At 49.4% G+C, this 22904-nt stretch overlaps 1 protein-coding gene across 1 annotated transcript in view; it reads right to left on the bottom strand.

The window, feature by feature from the left end:
- The window catches only part of Trabd2b (TraB domain containing 2B), a 195424-nt gene that overhangs the window by 27804 nt on the left and 144716 nt on the right, over positions 1 to 22904 (bottom strand). The window contains exon 3 of the mRNA XM_005353598.2: positions 2764 to 2910. Within this exon, the coding sequence (XP_005353655.1) occupies positions 2764 to 2910 (147 nt within the window). The remainder of the gene's footprint in view (positions 1 to 2763; positions 2911 to 22904) is intronic.

The following is a 22904-nucleotide window of genomic DNA, read 5'->3' as shown; positions in this document are numbered from 1 at the left end:
GTATTCTGTTAGGGAGTAAGGAGCAAGGGGCCTCAGGCCCTGCGTTAGCTTCATCCTGATCTCCGAAGGCTACTTGATCACCCTCCCCAGTGCAGCCAGAGGCATCTTTTTGACTGCACTGATCCATACACTCCTGGGGGTGGGGGGGGTCTTACTCCTTAGCTGCATTCCCACCCCAAGCTTGTTTTTTGCTATGCAAGTCACGCCCTCTGGAGACATCTACCAGTCCCTCCTCTTGGCTGTCATTCTCACCTAGGAAGCTTTACTAACAAGGTTAGTTCCTACTTTATGATTACCCTGGAGCCTAGATCCCCAGGCCTTGAGGCTGAGAGGCCTCTGACTGCAGATGTGGCCCCACATAGTGAGATGTGCAATGGCAGGGTTCAGCCTTGTGACCCTGGATTTTCTCCTCCTCAGGACAGGTTTCCTGTGTACCCCATATGTAGCCTGGACTATGATTCAGCTCTGGGCAGACCACTTGCTCTGCTGGGGGCCATGGTGCAGCCATCAGAGATCAGCAGAGATTCAAAGGAAATCTGAACTGACCATCCCCCAGGCTCACCCCATGCCTCTTCTGCCTGGCTTAGAGTTAGCCACAGGCCTTGTCTTGTTCACCCCTTCTTCCTCAGGCCAGCCGCTTCACAGCCAGTTATCCAACTTACAACCAAGACCCTTTGCTGTGGAGTCACCCTCCACCCACCAAACGAGGCCATTAACAGATTCAGAGAAAGGCTCACCAAAAGTGGGACTCTCACGGGACTCTGGTGAGAATCCCATCAGTTTATGGTGTCAGGCTCCTCCCCTTCCTCCTCCACCAGGAGACTAGAGTCCTCAGACCTGGAGTCTCCCACAATAAGGGCTGGGCTCCTTCTTCCATCCTCTAAGCTTCCCTAAGTACATGATGTACCTTCAGTGCTATGCATGACAGTCACTCACTGGCAAGCACACTGTGCCAGGCGCCAAGGGGTCTCTCCAGAGCAGTGGGGACCAAGGGATGAGCAGCTCATCCCTGCCCTCAGGGAGCCTGTGTCTGGGGGTTGGGTGGCAAGCACAGACAGAACATTGTGGCCCCAGCCTGGCCGGCCTCCAACCAGAACTCTCCCCACTCCTTCTCCTCTGGGTCTCTGGTTCACTTGCACACTGTGCTCAATGCTGGAACATTCCTTCTTTGTCTATGGCTAATGTAGGTTCTTCTGTGACCTTTTACTTTATAGGAATATTTCCTAATTGCCCCAGTCCCAGCTGCAGCCACATCTAAATGAGAGAGTCATGCCATGGGGTGTATGTGCACCTCTTCTGTCCCCAGTGCAAGGGTCCCTATATGAGACAATGATTTCCTGGGTCTCCCAGGCTCATTGTGAGAGGGTAAGTCCCATGAGAGTTGTCCTCCCTGGCTCCCCACCACATCCCCGTGTGCACCGTGTTACCACATTTACAAACTATTTCATTTATTTGGCAAATATTTACAGAGTCTCACTTCAGGCTGGGGACTTCTCTCACCAGAGGGGATAAATGAATTAATGACAGACCCAAATCCTGCCCTCATGGAGCTTGTGTTCCAGTGGGAAGGACTAGACAGTAAGTAGTCACTAGTGAAAGGATTGAGTGTATGACCGTGGGAGGAAAACAGGGTATAGAAAAGGTAATGACAGTTGGTGTATTTTCTTTTGAGGGGGAGTAGGGCTCAGGCTACAGCTCAGACAGGGTGATGGGGCTGGTCTTATGGTTCCAGTGATGCCTGAAGATGGAGAGGGAGTACGTTACCATGGCGTGTGGGAGAATCACCTATGCTGAGGGAATAGAGCCAGCGAAAAGGTAGAGTCACGTAGATGAGTTCTTGAGATGACAGGGCACACTGTGCTGCTGGGGTGTGTGTAGGGGATGGGGTCAGGAGCAGGGGCAGAACAGCAGGAGCACAGACTACTGCAGAGACTGGATTTTACCCTGGGAAACTGGGAGCATCAGAAAGGGACCAGAACATGGACATGGTCTCCTTTACCTAATCCAAGCTTTCCGAGTGGATGAATATCCAAATACCACAGCAAAGGGACCCCTGGGGGAAACTGTGTGATATCTGGGGAGATTCCTGATTCTATCCAGGAGGCTGGGGAGGTCTCTCAGAACAGGCAACATTGAATCATGATCAAGTTGGAGGAATCCAGGGGAGAATGAGCCTGGACAAAGGCTCAGAAGTACTATGGGACAAGCTGTAAATCCCACACGCCTGACGTGAGGAGTATGGGATGTGACAAGACCACAGAGAGGTCTTAGAGGATCCTTGAGTGCTGGATGGAGTGTCTTGGAATTTGCTGGAAATCAATGAGGAGGCATGGTAAAGTCTGGGCAAGGTCAAGCCAAACTCAACCCTTTAGGTCCCTACTCAGGGTCTTGTTAGTCTTCCTGTAATTTTGGCTCTAGGATTTATATCAAAGCAGAAGGTCCTGAAACAGACTCAAGGCCAAACTCATACTAACTAGGCTTTCCCTTCTGTGGGCTTTCTGGTTCCAGTTGCTGTTCTTGATGATTTAACAGCAATAGCTGCACAGCCTCGAGTAATAAGTGTTGTCTTCCCTGAGCCTCAGTTTCCCCTCTATAAAGGAGATGACAGTAGTTCCTATCCATCATAGCTGGAGAGAAGCTGGTCTCTGCCCACTATACAGTAGGCATCTGATAAATGCCAGGTGGGATCATGGGGGCCTAGGTCCAGGTGTTTCCAGCTGGTGACGCAGTGGCCATCAGGGCAGGCAGAGAGGAGGGCCTCACCTGGGATGTGTCATGGTTGAAAATGACTGCATTGAGGTCCCCGCAGTTGTAGTGTTTGATGAGGTCCTCCGTGGTGTATGGCGCCTGCAGGCTCCCAGCCCGCACACTCTCATGCTGCAGCAGAGTCTGGTTCAGGGCGAACAACACCTGGCCGAGAAAAGAGAAGGGCATCAGAGATGCTCTCAAGGACAGGCTGGCCTCTGGGAGTGGCCCTCTACGCTCTGGATTTTGGGGCTATTGGCATAAAACAGAAGGTACGTGACACAGTGAACTATCTGAGATTTGGGTGAGTCTTCCTCTTGTCTCCTTTGCTCTACTTTGCTTAGCAGTATTCTAAAATAAGCATCCCATTTTGTTACCAAGAGCACCCTGAAACGCAGTCAAGGCAATGAACAGTAGAAAACAAAGCTTGGTTCTGTGTCCAGGCCCAGAGGTCTCGGAGCAGGATCCTTGGAGCCCACCTTCCCATGTTTTTAGCAGATGCACCCTCTGCCTCCTCTGCTCTGGGCTACTGGCTCCAGGAATGCAGTTTCCAGGCCTTAGGGTCACTTGGAACACTATACAGAAGTTGCTTCTCTCCTGGAATCAGAAGGTTTTCCAGGCTCCTGGCACGTTTTTGAAGCTCATGGCTCCCATGGTGCACATGACACAGGCCCTGGAAGACAACCTGCTTCAGCCTTCCCATTTTTATTTTGTTTACTTGAGACAGGTCCTCATTATGTAGCCTCAGCTGCCTTGAACTCACTTTCCTCCTGTCTTCCTCCCCTCCCCCAAGTGCACGCACTATAGACATAGACCACCACACCTGGCCATTTAAAATTGGAGAAACTGAGGCCCAGGGCATGGAAGGCACTTTACCTGCATGACTTGAGCTGGAGTCTGTATCACAAGGTCTGGTATCCCAGACTCTTTTGGCCAACCAAAGGACTTTGTCGATCCCACCCATTCTGATGCCAGACCTGCTTCAGCCAATGGGATAATGGCAGTAAACATTACACAGAAAGGCCTGAAAAGCACCTGGGTGCTGTGGCCGTCCCCTCTTCGTTTACTCTTTGCCTTTGACTCCACTCTGATTGAGAGACACACCGAGCAAGACTTACACAGCCATTGACACTCAGATCAGCAGACAGGTAGCCAATTTCTAGACAGGTGAGGCCTGCAAGACAGTGGAGCCTGCCAACAACTGGTACTGGCTACCTGAGCTCTGCATGCTATGGTTAGATGGCATAATCTCGGCGACAGATGACTGACAGACCACGCTTCCATTAGCTTTTTATTGTGTTTAGCTGCCAGCCTTACAGTAGGTTGAGTTTCCTGAAGTCAGGAGTGTATCTTCCTGTCTCTTGAATCTGCAGCTCTCGCCACTGTGCCCGGGGAAGGGAGGGTAGTGTGATCTCTATTTCTCGTTAGAACCTGGGGACCTGCTGTTTCCTTCATAGTTAAAGGTGCTTTTTAAGCACTTAAGAAAAATATCTAGAAGACTAGCAAACATTCCAACCAAGACATATAATCTGAATAAAAAGCTTCTGAAATAGGTGTACAGGGCCAGGTCAACTTGGTGACACAGGCAATAGGGTCACGCGTGTGTTCCCTCTGTGTTTGCTAATGGCAGGAGAATTGGATTGCACAGACTGTGGTAGCCCCCACTGCTCCCTTTAATGAGAGGACTGGAGGTGAGGCCAGACCCCTTGCCCCACGTCTGGGCTTTCTCCAGACCCCTGGGCTTTGGCTGAAATCAGACCTGCAGCCATCTGGTGCCGAGTGTCGATGGCAGCGTGGTGGCTGGGGATGAATTACAGGAGGCAGTGACGTTTTCTGCTGTGGACATTGCTAAGACACTAAGCGCTTCCTCCTGCAGGGTGCATGCCTCTGATGAAAGCGTCCATGTTGAGCGGATCCACTCTCCTACTCTGAGGGCCCACGACAGAGGGACTTCCTGTGACCACACCCAGCTGCTGCACACACCTGCTCTGCTGCTTCTTAGATCAGGCAGTGCCCAGGGGTGAGGTCATCTGCCTGGGCACCCGGAGACCTGGCTGGAGGGTAAATGCCTCACCTGCTCCCTGCTTGGCTCAAGAAGTCAGGTCTGCAATGATGAGGCCTTCCTGAAGCGGGGAGGTATTTCAGGGGATTAAGTATAATCCCGGCTTGCAGGTGTTAAGCATAGTCCTGGCAAGAAATGAGTGCTGAGTATGTGTTCATTACACAAAACTTAGGAGGAAAGAACGCCAAATCTTCCCGGCTAGGTGCTGGGAGATAGGTCCCGAGAATTCATCTGGTGCGGAGGTTTCAAACTACTTTTAGCTGTAGAATTCTTTTGTTGTTGTTATTGTTGCTGTCTCTCTCCAAAGGACTCTTACTTGGAGTTTTGAATGTGGAACAGATAAAAATAGTAAAGTCGTGGCTGATATGAGGGAGGCTGGGATGGGGGATGGCCCCGTGCTGCAGGGATTTCCACAGGAACCCTGGAGCCTAGTTTAAGGACCCCTGATCTCATTTTGTACATTCTTAATGCAAAGGAAGGGAGGGGACAGCATCCCAGGCAGGTAGGAAGGGGTGTGCATGAGTTCATATCATACAGGGAGTTGGGCACAAGGGGCTCCACCCAAGGGTCCTGACTCCCAGCCTTGGGTCACAAGGCTCATGATGCAGGACCTTCTGCTGTCTACTGGTATAGCCATCCATACCCACTGTTTCTCTGATCATTGCAAAGCAGTCAGAGTGCTTGCTATTGGGGTGCTGTAGACAGGAAGCTAAGGCCCACCAGGCCATTCGAGAGTTTCACAGCTCCCTGCATGTCTCAGCTGGTTTGTGACATTAACTATATTCTGGTGGGATCTGGTACTTCCTGCAGGCTCCCTGTGCAGAGACCACTCTGGAGGCGCGTGTCCTGCAGAATTGATTTGGCCCTCTGTCTTTCTGTTTGTCCATGAACCACAATGTCCGACATCAGACACTCAGGAAACACTACAAAAAGAAGGTGCTGCCCCTGAATCATGTTCCCCCCACTTCCTGCTCCATACCTACTCTTTGTAACTCATGACAGTCATCACCCATTCACATTGGGACCCCTGGTTTTATTGAGCCCTTACTATGTGACATAAACTTCCTGAGTGGATTCACTAATTAATCTTTAGAGCAGCTCCCAGGTGAAATTAAGATGAAAAAATTCCACAGTAAAGATACATTAAATACCAACCCAAGGTGAGGAGGCTGGCAAGAGGTGAGATGGACCAGTTGGCACATGTTCTGTCCCTGGTCAGTGCACACAGGGCCTCCCTCTGTTCTGTCAAGGAGAGGAGGGACAGCAGGGATGTAGAGATGGGGCACAACAGAAGCCAAGGGAGTGACAAGCTCAACGAAAAGAGCGGAGGTAGAATTCCAGATCACTGGCTTACTACAAACAAGCCTTGAGGCACTGTGTTCTCTTTTGTGAGCACTCTTGGGGCTTCCAACTAGCAAAAGGAAGCTATATGACCACCCCCTTTTTCCTCCCCCTTCCCTTCCTTCCTTCATCAAACAAAGGCTTTCAGTAGCTTCTCAGCAGGGACTTGGGTTTGATGGAGAAATATGTCGTGGTTTCTAAGCACATGGAACTCATGGAGGAGGCAGACAAGCCACTGACCTTCACGCCAGAGTGACAGAGGCACAAGCTTTAGAATGAAGTACCACCCTGGCTTCTGCTTCCCTCTCCAGCTCCCAGAATTCCCCAGGCCTCTGGGCATTCTACTCCCAGCCACCTTAGAACAACAAACCTCCCTTGCAAGGAGCCTCAGTGGCCCACACTAGGATAATGTTTATGATAAGGCTATGACATAGAATAACAAACACAGGGTGGAGAGTAGAGGCCTCGCTCCCCCGGATGCCTACGTGGAGTCCTGGCCACCGGGAACCCTGGCCACCAAGAAATGTTGTGTGCATCCTCTCCTAGCCCGCCTCCTAGAGCGCATGGGGCCCAAGATGGCTGGAGGCATCTGTTGAGTGTGTAGGCTTGGAATCTAAATAGGTCTTCAGACAGAAGACTAAGGTGGGGAGTGGCAGGCGCCAGGAGGCTGGAAACAGGTTTGTTTTTCCAGAACAGTCCAGTAAATAATCCTAGACAGACTAGAACGCCAGACTTGAGGTCTATGCTCATTTGTTTGCCCATGTCACCTGAAGGGAAGGTTTGGATCCCAGGATCTTTGGACAGGCCTGGCTCTCAGGTTAAGGATCTGGGATGATCAGGGAGGACTTCTACCAAGACCAGAGCCCAGAATAATGACAGCTAAATCCTAAGCGCCCTGACAGCGTTCACCGAGTACCTTCTCGGTGCCAGTGCACCAGGCAAGGGCAGCAGAGACAAAGGCCTGGCTCTCACACTGCTTGCCCGCTAGGTGAGCATTCTTTGTTCATTGTCATCAGTGAACAGCATGGAAGCAGGGCTGTGCTGGTCCTGCTGAACTGGGGTATCTCTGCAACACAGGCCAAGAGGGCTCAACAGCCAACACTGCTGGAGGCTGGGCCCTGAACACTGAGAGAACCGGTTTGCTCTCTCCACTGTGGGATGAAAAGGGTGTGTAGAACACACGGTGTCTAGAAGGGACTCAGTGCTCCCATGCCCTGTGAGTAGAGTTCTTGGAAAATGACAACACTTGTGCCCAGACATTCTTGAATAAAGCCCGAGGATGGATTTTAGGTATCAGCCTGGTTCTGAACCTTGGAAGCTGAGGTTCTTGCTGAGGGAAAGGAAGTGAAGAATGGATGATAGAGAAGGTGGGAAGTCCCAGAAGGTGTGGTCACTCACAAGAAATGGAGACTGTAATGGCCATAAATATTTATTTTTGAGACAGCATCTTACGTAGCCCAGGCTAGCCTTAAACTCACTATATAGCTGAGGGTAACCTTGAACTTCAGATCCTCTTTCCTCCACTTCCCAAATGCTGGGGATACTGGCATGTGCCGCCATTCTCAGTTTATAAGGAGGCTAGGCAAATGTCCTCAGCCCCGCATATGTTTGTGTGTGAGGGTTAAGTGTGGATGTATGTCTGAGTGTTATTTATCTCAAGTATCTTGGTTTTCTTGTCCTCTAAGCGTGTAACACTGGTGTGACGACCATTCCTATGAGGGTGCTTAAGTGCTGTTAACTTGACATCGCAGTAGTTACAGGATGTCAAGGGGGAGAATAAATGAAGGAGTGCCTAGCATCCTCTTCTGGGGAAGGCCTGCTGTATTTTTGGCTGTGTACAAGACAGCTGCTCATATTAAACAGAGTTATCTCATCCCTGTCCTTCTTTGAAGCCAAGGCATGGCTTGTGTAAATGAGCACGGGTACCACGTTGGCAAGCAGCAGACACGTGGTTGATTTTATGTGTCAAATGGACTGGAGTTGAGGTCCCAGATACTTAATGAAATATTTATCTAGATGCTTCTATTCTAAAACAAACTATTATTATTAAAAAAAATCCTTGCCAATAAAACAGAATACACCAAAATTAACTAGACTCAAAGTCTCTACAATGAGGCTTTCTGCAGTTGGAATTGGTATTCAGAATGGGAGCTGGGAAGCTTCACAGTCAATTTTACAGTTTTAGTATTGAATCTATTTTATGCACCACCTAACACAAACAAAAATCCTTGACAGAATTAGAACTAGAAAAACAATTAGTTTTAAGTCCTTCCTCACAGCTCATGTGCATTACCCGCACTCAGTCCTTCCTCACCCTTTTTATTTAGCCTTTCTTGCTCTTTCCTTCAAGCTGTCCTGCATGCTCATGTACACTTGTTTACATACATACATACATTATTAGATTCTGTGCTAGATTCTGCACATGAGAGAGTACATGTGGCTTATTTCTTTCTGAGATTCTATGACCTTAATATTATACATTTTAAATCCATCCATTTTCCTGCAAATTTCAAACTTCTTTTTTTCTTCAGAGTTGAGATGTATTCTATTTTATGAATATACTGAATTTTTCTATCCATTCATTTGTTAATCAACAATGGGATTGATTCTGATTATTTTCCATAGTGAATATAGTAGCAATAAATGTTTGTATAGATATCTCAATGGCAGGGAATGGACTTCTCTGGATCTATAACCAGGAAGGAAATCTCTGGGACATATGGTAGTTCGATTTGAAAGTTTTTGAGGAATATACAAATTGATTTCCACAATGGCTATATTGGTTTGTATACCCATCAACAGTGAATGTGGGTTCCTTCCTCTCCATTTCTTTTCCAACATTTATTATCAGATTTGTTGATGACAGCCATTCTGAGGGGTTTGCAAAATAGTTTTGATGCATTTTTATGATGGTTAAGAATACTGAACACTTGAAAACATAGTTACTGGCCATTTCTCTCTCTCTCTCTCTCTCTCTCTCTCTCTCTCTTTCTCTCTCCCTCCCCCCCCCTCACTCTCTCTCTCCCTCCCTTCATCCCTCTGCCCCTTTTCTTTCATAAAAAGTGTCTATTCAGTTCTCTTACCAGCTTTCTGACTGGCAGTTTTATTCCCCCTGAATTCTGGATATTAGCCTCTTGTCCGAAGTGTAACCAGTAGATTTCCATCTGTTAACTCTGCCACTGTTTCCTTTGTCACGGAGAGACTTTATTTCCATATATTCCCATCTATTGATACTTGGGGGTGTTGGTGTTCCATTTAACAAGTTCTCGCCTACCTAAATAGGTTTCCCCATATTTTCTTCTGAGAGTTTCAGTGTTTCAGATTTTAAATTAAAATCTTTTTAAAAACTGATTTTGTATGAGGTGAAAAGTATAAATTTAACTTCCTTTTTTTGTGGGCAGAATTCCAGTTTTCTTTTCTAGACCTTCCTAGAAAAGTATTTTTACATGAGATTAATATTTAATTTACTAAATTTTGAAGAAAATGAATCATTATCCAATGAGTAGGTGGGGCTCCATCATTTGGCAGTTTTAAGAGAAAAGTGACTGTGCACTCTGCCAGCAGAGCTTTGAACTTGGAACTGGCGTATCAACTCTCCCCTGGACATCCAGCCAGCTGCCATCCTGGAGATTTATACCACTGAGACAATTCCTTGAGATTAATATCTATCACTGTCTCTCTCTGCACCTCTGTCTCCGCACTCTGACTCTGCAGCCCTCCCATGCCTATGCATTCTTGCATGCACACACACACAGTTATGTATCATACAAATGTACCATGGTGTTTTGGTCAGGGTGAGCTACACTATGAATATGTCCTCATAAAACTGCAGTGGAGCCATATATCTATGGCCTTGTATATTTTATTATACCTTTTCTGCATTCAAATGCATGAATATTTGTATTAGGTTATAAATATCTACAGTTTTTTTGTACAGCAGGTAGCATGCACATTTGTAGCTTGTGGCAACAGCGGGTACCATATAGTCTAGGTATGCAGGGGGCTGGACTCCTTGGTTGTACAGATACATACTGTGATGTTTGCACAGTGACAGAATGAGCTAATGATCCATTTCTCTGAACACATTCCCATTGTGAAGCTGCACATGGCTGGACACCAGCTACAGGTGTGGGCATGAGTACATACCTTCTACTGGCCCATTTCTGGGATAAAAAAATAGTATGTGTTTGAGAAAAGAGTCAAGAAAGGGGCAGGGTGCAGGGGGAAAGGGACCAGCAAGTGCAAAGGCCCTGCATGTACACAAAGGGAAGCAGAGGCCAGGAAAGTGGAGCTGAACAAGCCAGCAGAGAGATGGGAATGTAGCTGGAGTTGACAAGCATGGCGGATGACATGGGTATGGCAGAGAAACTGGGAAACCAGCTCACGCTATAATCCTTCCAGATGAGGACTGTCATTCCTGTGTGACAAAACAGGAAACTGAGGCTTGGGGATGATGAAGTCACTGTTCAAGATTTCTGATTGGAAACTAGGCCTGGGATTTAGAGCTGGGTCCACCAGGCAGACCCTGGATTCCCTTTGCTCTCCTGAGCTCTACCTCCTAAGCTACTTCCATTCATCCCTTAGCAGAAGGACAGGCGTTAACAGACAGATGGAGCCAGTCTGTGGGACCTTTATTCTGAGTGTTCAATTGGGGGGACATAGAGAGGAGAGAGAGAGAGAGAGAGAGAGAGAGAGAGAGAGAGAGAGAGAGAGAGAGAGAGAGAAACAGACAGACAGACAGACAGAGAGTCTTAACTATCAGGTATTGTCAAGGTTGGCACACAAGGTCCCCCTTTTAGAGTTAACCCCAACCACTGGCACCCGGCCTTCTACTATCTTACTCTGTGTCAGTCTGATAGAACTTCAGGCCAGTCCATGACACCTCTGAGGGACACACTATCCATCCTGGCTTTGTTTATTCCCCAGAGAGAACACAGTGCCAGTCATATACACAATGAACATGGTAAACAGAGGGCATCACTCATCCCATGAACTTCATCCCTAGCAGCTCCCCACCAGGACCCAGACAGAGCAGAACTGCTATCCTGGACCTGAGGTCAGACTAATCCATCAGCACCCAGTGCAGGGTTGGAGGGCAGCCCACATCACAGAAGCCATCTCTGGCCTGAGGGACACTTATGCAGAGGTTCCAGCCCTCAGGGCTTGCACTGCAATTTGTCTGTTTTCCATGCTCCACAGATAGCACCAAAATACTACAGACTATTTCCTGGCATCCTGCTCCAGGCCTTCAAGTCTCCCAGTCCTCCCAGCACAGATTCTGTATGCACACTCCAGGTAATGGAACAGTAGGCATCTAAATAAAAACAAGGTTTCCTGGAGCTGGGGCCTGGCTCTGGGCTAGTGACAGGGACCAGAGATCTAGCCACCATTCGACTTGTCACTAGAAGCCTGGAGTGGACCATTTTTCTTCTTGAGGCCTTGGTTTATCCACCTGTGACAGAGGACAATTTAGGCATTCATTGACTGAAGATTTATGGAGCCCTTACACAGCAGCCTGCTGGTCCAGGCCAGGGGCACAATAGTAAATACAGCAAACAAAGGCCCCTGACCTATGGGAGCTTTCATTACATTAGAACAATAAGCAAGAGAGCGGCCTCTGCTAAGGAGAAAACAAGGCAAAGGAAGGGACCGTGTGTGTGTGTGTGTGTGTGTGTGTGTGTGTGTGTGTGTGTGTGTGTGTGTGTGTGTGTGTGTGTGTGTGTGTGTGTGTGTGTGTGTGTGTGTACGTGGTATGTATTTGGTGCATGTCTGTGGTATGGTATGTGTGTATATGTGTGTTTGGTGCTGACGTTTTGGATTAGCTATTGGGAAAGTATTTGGGGAAAGTTATGAAGATGCTGAGGGAGGAGCTCCGAGGAGATATGGAAAAGGATTGAAGCAAAAGCCCTGAGGCAGAAGAAGGTGTGGGCTACTGAGGAAAAGGAAGCAATTAGAGCTCCTTCAGGGATGGGGCTATTCAAGGGCGTTTGGAGCAGGAGTGAAGTCAGTCCTCCCCCTGACCCTTTGGGGACACCACAGCCACAGATTCTCAGGGTTCAGTTACCCCCGGCAAGGCCTGGATCCCTCGCTCCTTCCCCTCCTGCTACTCAGTTGCCATGATCTGCCACTGAAATCAGGATACGGCGTTGGGGCCAGGTACTATCTTGCCAGTCCGAAGCAGGGGACTAGGAAAGGTTACTGGAGGAGGGTGGTAGTGGCAGGCCTCTTGTTGACAAGTGCTGGGTACAGAGTGTGGCATCCATGAAGGAGGAGGCCAGCTTGGAGGCAAAGCAGCATTGTCTATCTTTCTTCCCACTCGGCCACCACATAGAGAACCATGGACTCAGCATCACACACAAATGTGCCTGTTCTGTGGATCTTGAAGCAGCAGCACACCTTCCCTGGCCTGCAGCAGGGGCTGAGTGTGTTCACTTCACTCTGTTCTCTGGGGGCCAGGCTGTTCCTTCCATGACCACCCTAGAATTCTGGGGTTCCTAGCCTGTCCTTTCAAGCAGAGCCACCCACATGAACAGAGTGGTACTTGCTGGGTGGGGAGGCGGGTGGCCAGGGGCTCCAGGAGGAAGTCTGTGTGGACCCTGTCCTGCTAAAGGAGGCTACCTCCTTTGTTTTCAGCACTAATAGGTTAAGGGAGACTTCACACTTGGAATCTGGAGCTGCAGACTAGCCCAGCCAAGAGACTGGCAGGACAGCAGGCTCCCTGTGAAACAGGAGGTAAGGCCTGGTGCTAGCTCTCACTTCTGGAGGCCCTATTCCAGCACCTGGCATCTTAGGCTATGATAGTTACCCCTCATGATTCAACAGTCCATGACTCCTGGTGTGGTGTTCACTAGACTCTTTTGTCCTTTTGACAGGTGGATTGTGTTACTAATCTCATTTTATACAGAGGCTCAGAGACGGAGGCAACACCCCACGTTCTCTAAGCTGGATTCCTTGAGTGCTGTAGCTCTTCTCCCTGAACCCACTGCATTCTCCCTCCTGCTCCTCCTGTTGTCCACCTCTTAATCTGTCGCCAGGGGCAATGGCCTCTGAGAATTTAAACCCATTACATTCTAAACATGAGGGAAAAAAATAGCAGGATGCATTATAAAGTCCCAGGGAAGAATCTCGACAAGTCTCTCCCAGTTTCAGAGCTGGGATGAAGCTGGAGAGAACCAGTTGGCTCTGGCACCAGTGATGAGCTAGTGCAAATGGAAACCAGAGCACTTGGAGGGGTTCCTGACTCAGTCTAGGAAGGGGAAGGTGGCAGTGTCTTTGCTGGGCTGAGAAGGACCATGGGGTGGAGAGGGAAGTGAATGCATTCGGGACAGAAGATGTGGAAGGTGCAGTCTCTGGAGTAGAGGGGTTGGGGCCCTGCCAGTCTTCCCTGCAGAGCTGCCATGGGTCAGGATCAGGCATGAGTGATCCCACAGTTTCTGTGGGAGCGATGGGTTGGGCAGCCACCATCGCCATCATCCTCGTTTGTGTTCTTAAGCATGCGTAGACTCCAAGCCTGATAGGAGAGAGAGTACTTCTGCCTCAGCCTCAGCCCTGCTCTGCTGACACAGCTGCCTAGACTTCAAACGCAAGACTCCACATTCATTTGCAAAATCAGTATGGAATTCCTACAGGGCTCCTCTAATTCCTCTGGTCTGACCACACAGCAATTACCCATTTACAGAGGAGGGGGAATGGCCTCCCAGGCTCTCCAGCTGTGTGGGGACCTCTGCTCTCCTTGGCCTTGAGCAATAGCTGGGGAGGGCTGGACGGGAGAGGACACCTGTTGGGGGCCTTGTGTGGGAAGACCTGGCTGCAAGCACGTAGCAGAGAAATGGCAACAGCACCCCTGCTTAGTCACCATTGCCAAGTGCTTCTGAGGCGAACATTGGAGGACATGAAAGGGTGTTGATGACCTTCAGACCCGACCTGTGTTTGAAGAACATGGAAGCCTTGCTCTAGATCCTTCCATGTGGGACAGGCCTTGCTCCTCTCTGGGCCTCAGTTTACCCATCTGTCGTGTGTTTGTGTGTGTGTGTGTGTGTGTATGTATGTGTGTGTGTATGTATGTAACATTAGTCCTGTCTGTTTGAGGCTAGCATTTTCAAAACCTCATCAAGTACTTACTACCCTTCCTTAGGATAAAAACACACACAGAGCACATGGGGATTCTTACTTCCTATAAACTGGAGTGCTCTCCAAAAGCTCTGCAGCAGGGGTTCAGGAGGAGAAGTTGGAGCTCAAGCAAGCATGGCCAGAGTTTCTAGTTAGGTTGTGTTGGTTGCTGGGTTGCTGGACCAAATTGGTTCCAGGTGTGTGGTGGCTCATGGGGAGGACTTGGCCATGATCAAGCAAGACTTGTTAAAGCCAGTGTCAAGGGGTGGACACTATGCCATTGAAGTGCAGCAAAGCAGCAGGGAGCACAATCAGGAGACCCTCAAAGACGGTGACTACAGCAAGCGCGCCATGAAAGCATGCGTTTGCCACACGGAAGAGAGAAGGAATTGCAGGAGATGCAGATGGACAGGGAGGTGCTTTGTGGCTCCTGTCAGGGCTGACTGCAGCCACAGGAAAGGAAGGGAGACTGGGTAAACCCCACAGCTTCACAGCCATGCCAATAGCTGCTGTGGGCTGGAAGCCAGCATCAAGGCTGGTGGAGGAGGGCACAGGGTAGACTGATTGCCAGGGGCGGGATCCAGACCTCAGGCTTTACTGGTAGACAGTATGGGAAACTGAACTGAAGGAGCAAGAAAGACCAACAAGGTTTTGGATTTAGAAGCCTACCTTTGTGGTGCCTGGTGAACAGCAGGCAGTCTCAGCCCAGAGGCCAAGAGAGGCCAAGAAGACCTGCCTTGACCTAGCCTTGGAGATGTGGAAGGGGATTTGAAGCAGGTGAGAATCACAGTTCTCTCCCTGCTTTGGCTTTAGAGCATCCTAGACCAGAGCTCCAAGGCTCTCTCGTGACCTCGCACTGACCCCGTTTTCTGAAGATGAGTTCTCTCCTCTCTTTCCTTTCCTTTCAAAACTCCCTTGCAGCAGCAGCTGGACAGGGGCGGGGCGGCTCAGGGTGGAGGGAAAGACAGAAAGCTCTGTGGTACTGCATGAGCCCCAAGTGTTGGCGGTCGAACCCCAAGTTCCAGGTCAAGGAGGATACACCCTTCTAGGAAACATCAAAGGAGAAAGTTGTAGAGTCTCAGAAGACAGCAAAGCGGTTCCAACTTCTGGTTTTAACTTGTTTGAAAGCTCAGAACACAGCACCTAGCAACAGATGGGGGCGTTGGACATTAGAGACAGGTGGTAGTGGACCTCAGGTTCTGCATGGGCCTCCTTACAATGCAGAGGCCACTGAGGCCCAGAGAGGACAAGGTTCCCAAGGCCAAGGCCACACAGCAAGCCAGGGGATGCCGATGAAGTCAGGGGTGAGGCATCTGTCTGCTTCTCTGGCTCTGGTCAGGTCTCTTGTGGGCTATTATCCCCTTCTTCCCCCTACCACAGAAAGACTATAAGATGAAAGAAGGTCCAACTGAAGCCCAAGCGTCAGACTTGGGGCCAGAACACAGAAAAGGCAAACTCATTCTGGATGAGCAAAGCTCTGTATACGGTAGTGCTAATCGGCCTCCAGGCTGGGAGGGTGGACAAAATGTGCTATGGGGGGCATAAATTCACCCCCAAAGGACAGCTTTTAAGGGTTCATGCACTTTCAGAATCCGCCATAGGCAGGAAGGCTACTCAGCCTTTCAGTCTCTGGCCAGAATCTTCTCCAGGGCCTTAGGTCTATGATGAGTTTTCATGACCCTTCCTTAATTTTTCTCTGGGTCGCGGGCTTGTTTCAGTCTATCCTTCCCAGCCTATGCTTCCCTCCTGCCACACCAGGAATCCTACCTACTCTAAAAATGTCTCCTAGATCCTAGCTCCAGTCTGGCGTTCCCTTTTCTGGGCTCTTCCGTTAAGAAGACTCAGACACAACAAGCCACAGCCTTGGTTTGTCCTGGGATTAGGAATGAGGTCTCTGAGTGACATCAAAAATTGCATGGACCTATGTCTGTGCAAGGGAAAGACAGAGATCAAGAGACAGAACAGAAACCATTCTACCTCAGCCACAAAGAGACTCATGATGAACCATATGGCCTATGTCTGAGCTGGTATGGTCCGGGAGTCCTGGAGACATAGACTGATGCATGTAATTCAGTCCTGCTTACAACACCTAGTAGCCTCTCCACCTCTCTCCATCATCTGGTCTTGGACTATCTGACTAGGCCCTATGACCTGGCTGTGTGTGCGTCCTCTACCTCATCCCTCCATTACTTTCGCTTGTTTCATGGGGATACTGCACATCATGACTTCAAGGCCTGGGGCCTAGTGGCAGACTACATCTGGTACCCGAACATTCCTAGCTGACCAGCCAGCTGTGGATGCTGCGAACCATGACCACCATACATGGGAGCACACTATGGCTCTAGAAATCACTACAAACAGCTTCCACATGGGCTCTCCGCGCTCCTTGGCAGCGCTCTGCTTTTCTCGCCAGGCTCTCCTTGCCCCTTGCCCTTTGAGCTCTGAGTTTTAACTAACTTCATGTGCACATTTACAGGTTTGTTTTGGAGTGGGCCGCTTCTTTCCCACATCAGCGTCTTTGCACATCCTGGTCCAGGTACGCCTTCCCATCGTGCCCCTGGTCTGCCCAACACACTTTTAACATTTCAGCTACTGTTCAAGTCCCATCTCTTGGAGTTTCCTTCCCTGGCTCTGTAGATCAGCTCAGGGTACTCTCCAAAGTTCTCTTACTCTTCCCTGTTTCTTTGGAGCACTGGCAAGAGTTTGTCTTCATCCACACACGAGGTCCATATTTCTTTAATGTCTTATTGTAACGTTATCAACTACCAATGATTGTTCTGTGTCAGGCACTGTACAGAGTTCTACACCAGTTTTATTGCACACACGTTCCAACAATTAGGGAGGCAAAGGAGACACGGTAGTTAAGTGACTTGCCTAAGGTCATCTGGCTAGTGGTAGACAAATGAAGAGTATCTGCAGACTTTTACCACATGCCAAGCAGGTCCTACCACCTTCTATGAGGGACCAAATTCCCCTTACTCTTTCTCACATCCCTGGTACCTAGGACATAGCTGTGACACCCTGAGGGCAGCCAGCTCCATTAGGCACAGCCTTCAGCTCTGACTCAAAACTAGTAAATGTACTTGGGGGAAGAGGGCATGCTGAAACCTCAGAGGTGGAGCTTCACTGTGGATGAGGGGTTCAGAGTTAGAGGGGCTCAGGAATGGCCTAGGGGTTCTCAGCAGAGAACTTCCTTCCTAGGTGTGCATTGCTCCTGACACCTGACTGTCAGCTCAGTGACAAGGAGCCTGTCCTCTAGGTTCCTGCCAGGTCAGTGGTGTTTGGCTGAGAAAGAGGTTCTTCCTCTGAGGAACTGAAGGAGCCTCCTGGAGGCTCCTTGCCCTGAAGGAGTCCCCCCTCATCTGGACTGCCTCTGAGCCTGACAGCTGCTCTCCCCGGCCTCCCTACTACCTCCTTCCCCGCCATGCTCTTGGCACCCAGGCCTAGCAGGCCTCAGCCACCCTTGTGGACTGTTGGCTCAGGAGCATGTCAGCTAGTTTAGGAGGCTTCCATCCCAGCAGCCCTGGCCCCCACCCCTTTGAAGGGGATCAGGTTCCCCCACAAACATAATTGAACAAAAATATGAGAGAGAAAAGGTCTTTGTTCTCCCGTTTACAGCGTCAGAAAATATGTAACAAATTAGCCGTTTATGAGGTAAGAGGCCAGCTCTGTGTGCAGGCGGTGTGGCCTCAGCAGGCACAAGGGGCCTTTGAGCCTCTGCATGGGGGGGGGGCACGGCAGTGGGAAGGGAGGGCTCGCAGGACTTCAGCGTAGGCACAGGAGGCCGGCGACCATCTAGGACTCTGGGAAACTTGTAAAGGGAAACGGGGGGGGGGGGCAGAGACAAGGAGGAGATCCTGAGCATGGGGAGAGAACAGCTGCTGCAGGCCAGTCTCCAACAGGGCCAGTGCATTTAGCAGCCAGCGGGCTACTGGGGTCTCAGTGGCTTCCTTGCTGGCTGCTGTGGACCTTAGGAATGGGCAGGTGCCTCTGGTATTGCTGGTGATTTTGCTCCATACCAAGGAGGAATGCCACCTGAAGTATCAAATATTCAGTAAGGTTGAGGAGAGGGGGAAGCATCAGGGAAAGATCTGGAGGCTCTTAGCAACATGGATGGCCATGCCTCTCCTCAGCATTGTCCTGGCTGTCATCTGTTTCACTTAGATGTCTAGAACTATGCATGGCTTAATCCAGTCATAAGCATAAGCATCTTAGCTTGGTCCACTGGGGTTGTTTGGCCTGGTGACAATGCAGGCTAGCATTACACTCGGCATCTTTGGCCCCCTTATGATTTAGAGACTTCTCCTGCCTCCTCTCCCTCCTCCTCTTTATCCTTTTCCTCTTTTTGTTCTCTTCCTTCAGTTTTTTTCAGACAGCCTCACTATGTCGTCTCAAATTCGTGATCTTTCTGCCTCAGTCACCCCAGTGATGGGTTACGGGTGTGTGCACCACACCAGGCTCTTGCTTTAGTTTTTGATTCTGTTAGATCGTGTGCTCTAAGGCCCATCTTTTTCATTTCCGTGCCCATGGTCAGGATTCTCCTTGCTGCCAGCCTGGCCACACATCATGGGAACACATGTTCAGACACCTCTTGCAATACATCCATGGAACTGCCTGTTCTCTTTGCTTACCACAGATCCCTGCTGAGCTCAGAACTGGGTTCTGGCTGCGTACCATGGCCCTGAGCCTTTGAGAGGAGGTATTGGTGAAGATGGGTCCATGCCAGTCCAGTAAGAAACCTCTGTAAGAAGTGGGGTGCTGGGTTCCTGCCTGAATACCCCGAGTGTTTGGTCTGTAGTCACAAACACGTCGCTTTCCTGGATCTGACTTTATTTGTTTTGATTGGATCTTAATAGTTCTTTCAGGCTTAAGCTGAAGCTGTCTGGGATCCCGGGAGACTTGCTAAAACTTCAACTGCACCCAGCGTAGCAGAGTAACTTGAAATTTAATCAGTGCCCAGGGATGCCCGCCTCATTCTTTCCAGCGCTGGTTTCTGAGGTGGGCTCGGACACAGTGCTGTTCTCTGCAGTGCAGACCTGAGGGGAAATTTGCACAGGCCGTAACTGTGCCTGGCAACTTCTCCATGGAGCCACAGAACAAAACTCTGCCACGCTGGCCTTGACTTTCCCTATGTGGACCCCTTCCTGGGCACTTCTGTCACCACTTTTCTGCCATCCTTCTTCCTCCTCTTTAAACACTTCTCTCCCACATTACTGTGTGGCTTCCCGAAAAGAAAGCCTTCCATGATGGAGGAAGTGATTTTCATTCATAAACATATCTCCAGCCCTGGCACTGAAAACAAGCCCCATGTCTCATGAATGAATGAATGATACTCTTGGCATTTCATTTCACCACCATGCCTGGTCCTTTTCACGCAAGGCTGTACCTCAGTGGCAGGACTCTGGCCTTTCAGAGTGTTAGGTCCTGGGCAGGAGCAAGATGGTGTTGAACACCAACCAGGCCAACTGTTCATTTTACCAAGTTCAGAGAGGGAAGGAGTGGCCCAAATCACACATACAAAGAATTCTGTTCAGATACTTCCTGCGATGATGTGTCTATGGACCTGTGGACCAGTCTGCTCCCCAGCTGGCTAGTGAGGGCCCCAGGACAAGTGTCTACAGGGAAGAAGAAGAAATGGGAAGAAGCAGGAGCTCTCGGCAAGGCTGCTGCTTCTGGACTGCCCTTCCCCATTCTTTTCCTCCAGTCAGGCTAGCCTCCTTCCTCTACCATGTAAACCAGGGACCTCCCCTGCTGGTCTCAAGCCCTTCTCCTCTCTACACACTCTTACCAAATCTTGTGAAACAATTAATATTTGTTTTTAAGACGTCAGCACTAAAACCCGAAAAGGTACCCCAGGTCACACAGGTAATTGCAGGATTTGACCTGGAAGTGTTCTTTCTACCTTATCTTCTGGGTCTTTGGGCACTCCATCCCTCAGCCTCCTCTGGGCCTGTGGGCAGGTGTCTGCCTTCCTCACTGTTTTCTTTCCCAAAGCCTCTCCCTAGCGGCTCAAACTCTCAGCTCTGTACCGGGAGTTCCCTCTGGCGCTTCCAGTAGTGCTCTAGGGATAAGCAGGTAGCCTAGCAGGCAGTGACCAGCCAGGCAGTGACCACTGTTCTGCAGAAGGTTCTGTGCCATAGAGCCAGGAGGTGAGCCGAGACTCACCCTAGTAATCCAGGGCCCTGGCTCAGCATTCACTTGCACAGCTAAGTTCACCTCTTCCAAGGACTCACCTGCCTTTAAGAAAGCCTGAGCTATTCGGGACATGGTGAGCCTGCAGGAACCTGTCGCAATAGCAGGGAGCAGGCTGGGGAAACGGGAATCAAAGGTCCCAGAGCTCAGGACATGAAGTTACCCTGGCAGTGCACCTTCCAGGCAGGCACTCAGAGGGCTGTGCCATATTTCTGTGCCCCAACATCCTTGCCCTTACATGAAACAGGAGCCTGCCTGTCTACCTCAGTCTGGCCCACGGCTCTCCAGAACGTGTCCATACTCTGTAATTCTGGAAAGGCTGCAGAGACCTGTGGCCACAGATGATCTCGTCAGTCAGTCCTTCTCTAGGCCACCCCAGCCCCCATCACCTCTTCCACCCTCTTGAGGCTGTCATCACTTCTTCTCCAAAGCAGCGGATGCAGACAATCGAGGAGGCACAGTCATCGGGCTGGAAGGAGGAGGCATTGCTGACTAACTCCCAGCCAACCAGAAAATGTAATTAACCCGACTGCCCACCCAAGCACTGCACAAGGCACGCGCGCCCTCTTGTAAATATCTCTCCCACCGAGCATGAGCACTCGGTCACGTGCAGACTCCAGAATTCTTCCTGGGCCCGTTTTTAGCCCCTGCTGGACGTGTCCAGGCAAGAACACCCTCACGGCCTTACACAATAGTAACTGTCCACACACACACACACACACACACACACACACACACACACACACACACCCCTACAGGCTTGACCCGTCCACGGCATCACTCCGCTCAGTGTGCTCTTCCTTTCTCACATGTGTGTGAGCTGCCTTAGAGTAGGAGCACTCAGCCTTGGCCCTGGGCATCTGTGAACCCCAGTGGATAGCCAGGACTTGGCCTTTGGGTCCTGCGATGAGGGGCAGATACCTAGCTGTCTTAGACCAGAACAGGTCCCTCACAGTCCATCCCTACTGGGCTGAGCTTCTTTGTCTCCGGGAGTGACGGAGTTAGGGTCATCTAGCACCCAATGCTGTGTCACATAACTAGATGTGGTATACGCGGCACACACACACACACATACACACACACTGCCAACAGTAAAGGATTTCTGAACCTGCAATGACCAAACATTATTCCAGGAAATCAAATGTGAGGTTAATCTGAGGTGTTTCTGGCCATGTTGGCCTATGTCTCAACATGAGCATGCGCCGGCAGACTCAGTTCTGAACACAAGATGTACACACTGTACATATCATGCCACGCAATGCTAATGGATGTCACCTGAACCCTTCTGCTCAGACCAAGATGCAGAAGGGCTGCATAGGACGAGCTACAGAATTTTCGCTGTACACGCAGTTTTCTGTGCTTGTAGAGACACACTAGGTTAATTATAGAAACAAAGCCAGTATATTTTTCTCCTGCCATCGTTCCTCAGCATGTAAGTATCATATTAACCTATCTTTGGATTCTATTGTGTTAGAATGTATGAATTTTTAAATTATTTACATTGCTGACTCGAGTTTCATTAAAAAAAATCATTAAAGGCATTTTGGCTTGGGACTGAGACAGGATTTCCAACAGTTTCTGCAGTGACCCTAAGCACACTCTTGCCATTTTGTATTATGTATTTATGCACAGTTTCACTCTTGAATTGATGGTTATGAAAGCGAAGTATCCATCAAACTCTGAGAAATGTTGAAGATGCTCTCTATCCAGCAGAACTGAACACTCAGCCACGATTTAATTCGTTGTGTAAGAATGAACAACCACATTCACCTCATTGCTGTGCAGATGCACATTTATCTCTAGAAAACGGTAAGTTCTACATCCACCATAGGCTTGCTTTAAAGTAAATTCCTGGGGCTGGCGAGAAGAATACTTGCTCTTGCAGAAGACCCAGGTCCAATTCTCAGCACCCACATGGGGGCTCACAACCATCCATATAGCTCCTGTACCAGAGTGTCAGACACCTTCTTCTGGCCTCTGAGGACATCAGACACACAGCTGGTACACATACATACACATAGTCAAAACACACAGAAAATAAAATACATATTCTTCACGATTCAGTGTCAGTAAATGTCTGGTTTTGTGTGTCTATTTTATATAACCATATAGCATGGGTTGTGTAAAAATTTCTCAGTGTACATGTTCTATGAGTAGACAAACCTTGAAAAGACCTGCCTGAGCTAGAGGATTGACTATGGAGTTCAATCTGCCTTTGCTATTCACTGGCTTAGTCAGGGGCCTTGGACTTGGATGCTAGGCCTCTGTGAAGAGATGTTTTCCTCTGTAAAACGGGCTGTCTTTTCTGCAGGTTGTGACAACTAGAGACGTCACAATTCTATGTTTTTATTCTTTTAAACAGGTATTACCAAGACCTCACCTGAAAGATGAGGAAATATGCAAAAGTTAAATGGCCAGACAGGGCTGTGTGATTCCTTCCCCCCTCCTTCCATCT

This window comes from Microtus ochrogaster, chromosome 10 (genome assembly GCF_000317375.1).
Source record: "Microtus ochrogaster isolate Prairie Vole_2 chromosome 10, MicOch1.0, whole genome shotgun sequence".
Taxonomy (NCBI): Eukaryota; Metazoa; Chordata; class Mammalia; order Rodentia; family Cricetidae; genus Microtus; species Microtus ochrogaster.
This window is presented reverse-complemented; position numbering and strand designations above follow the sequence as displayed.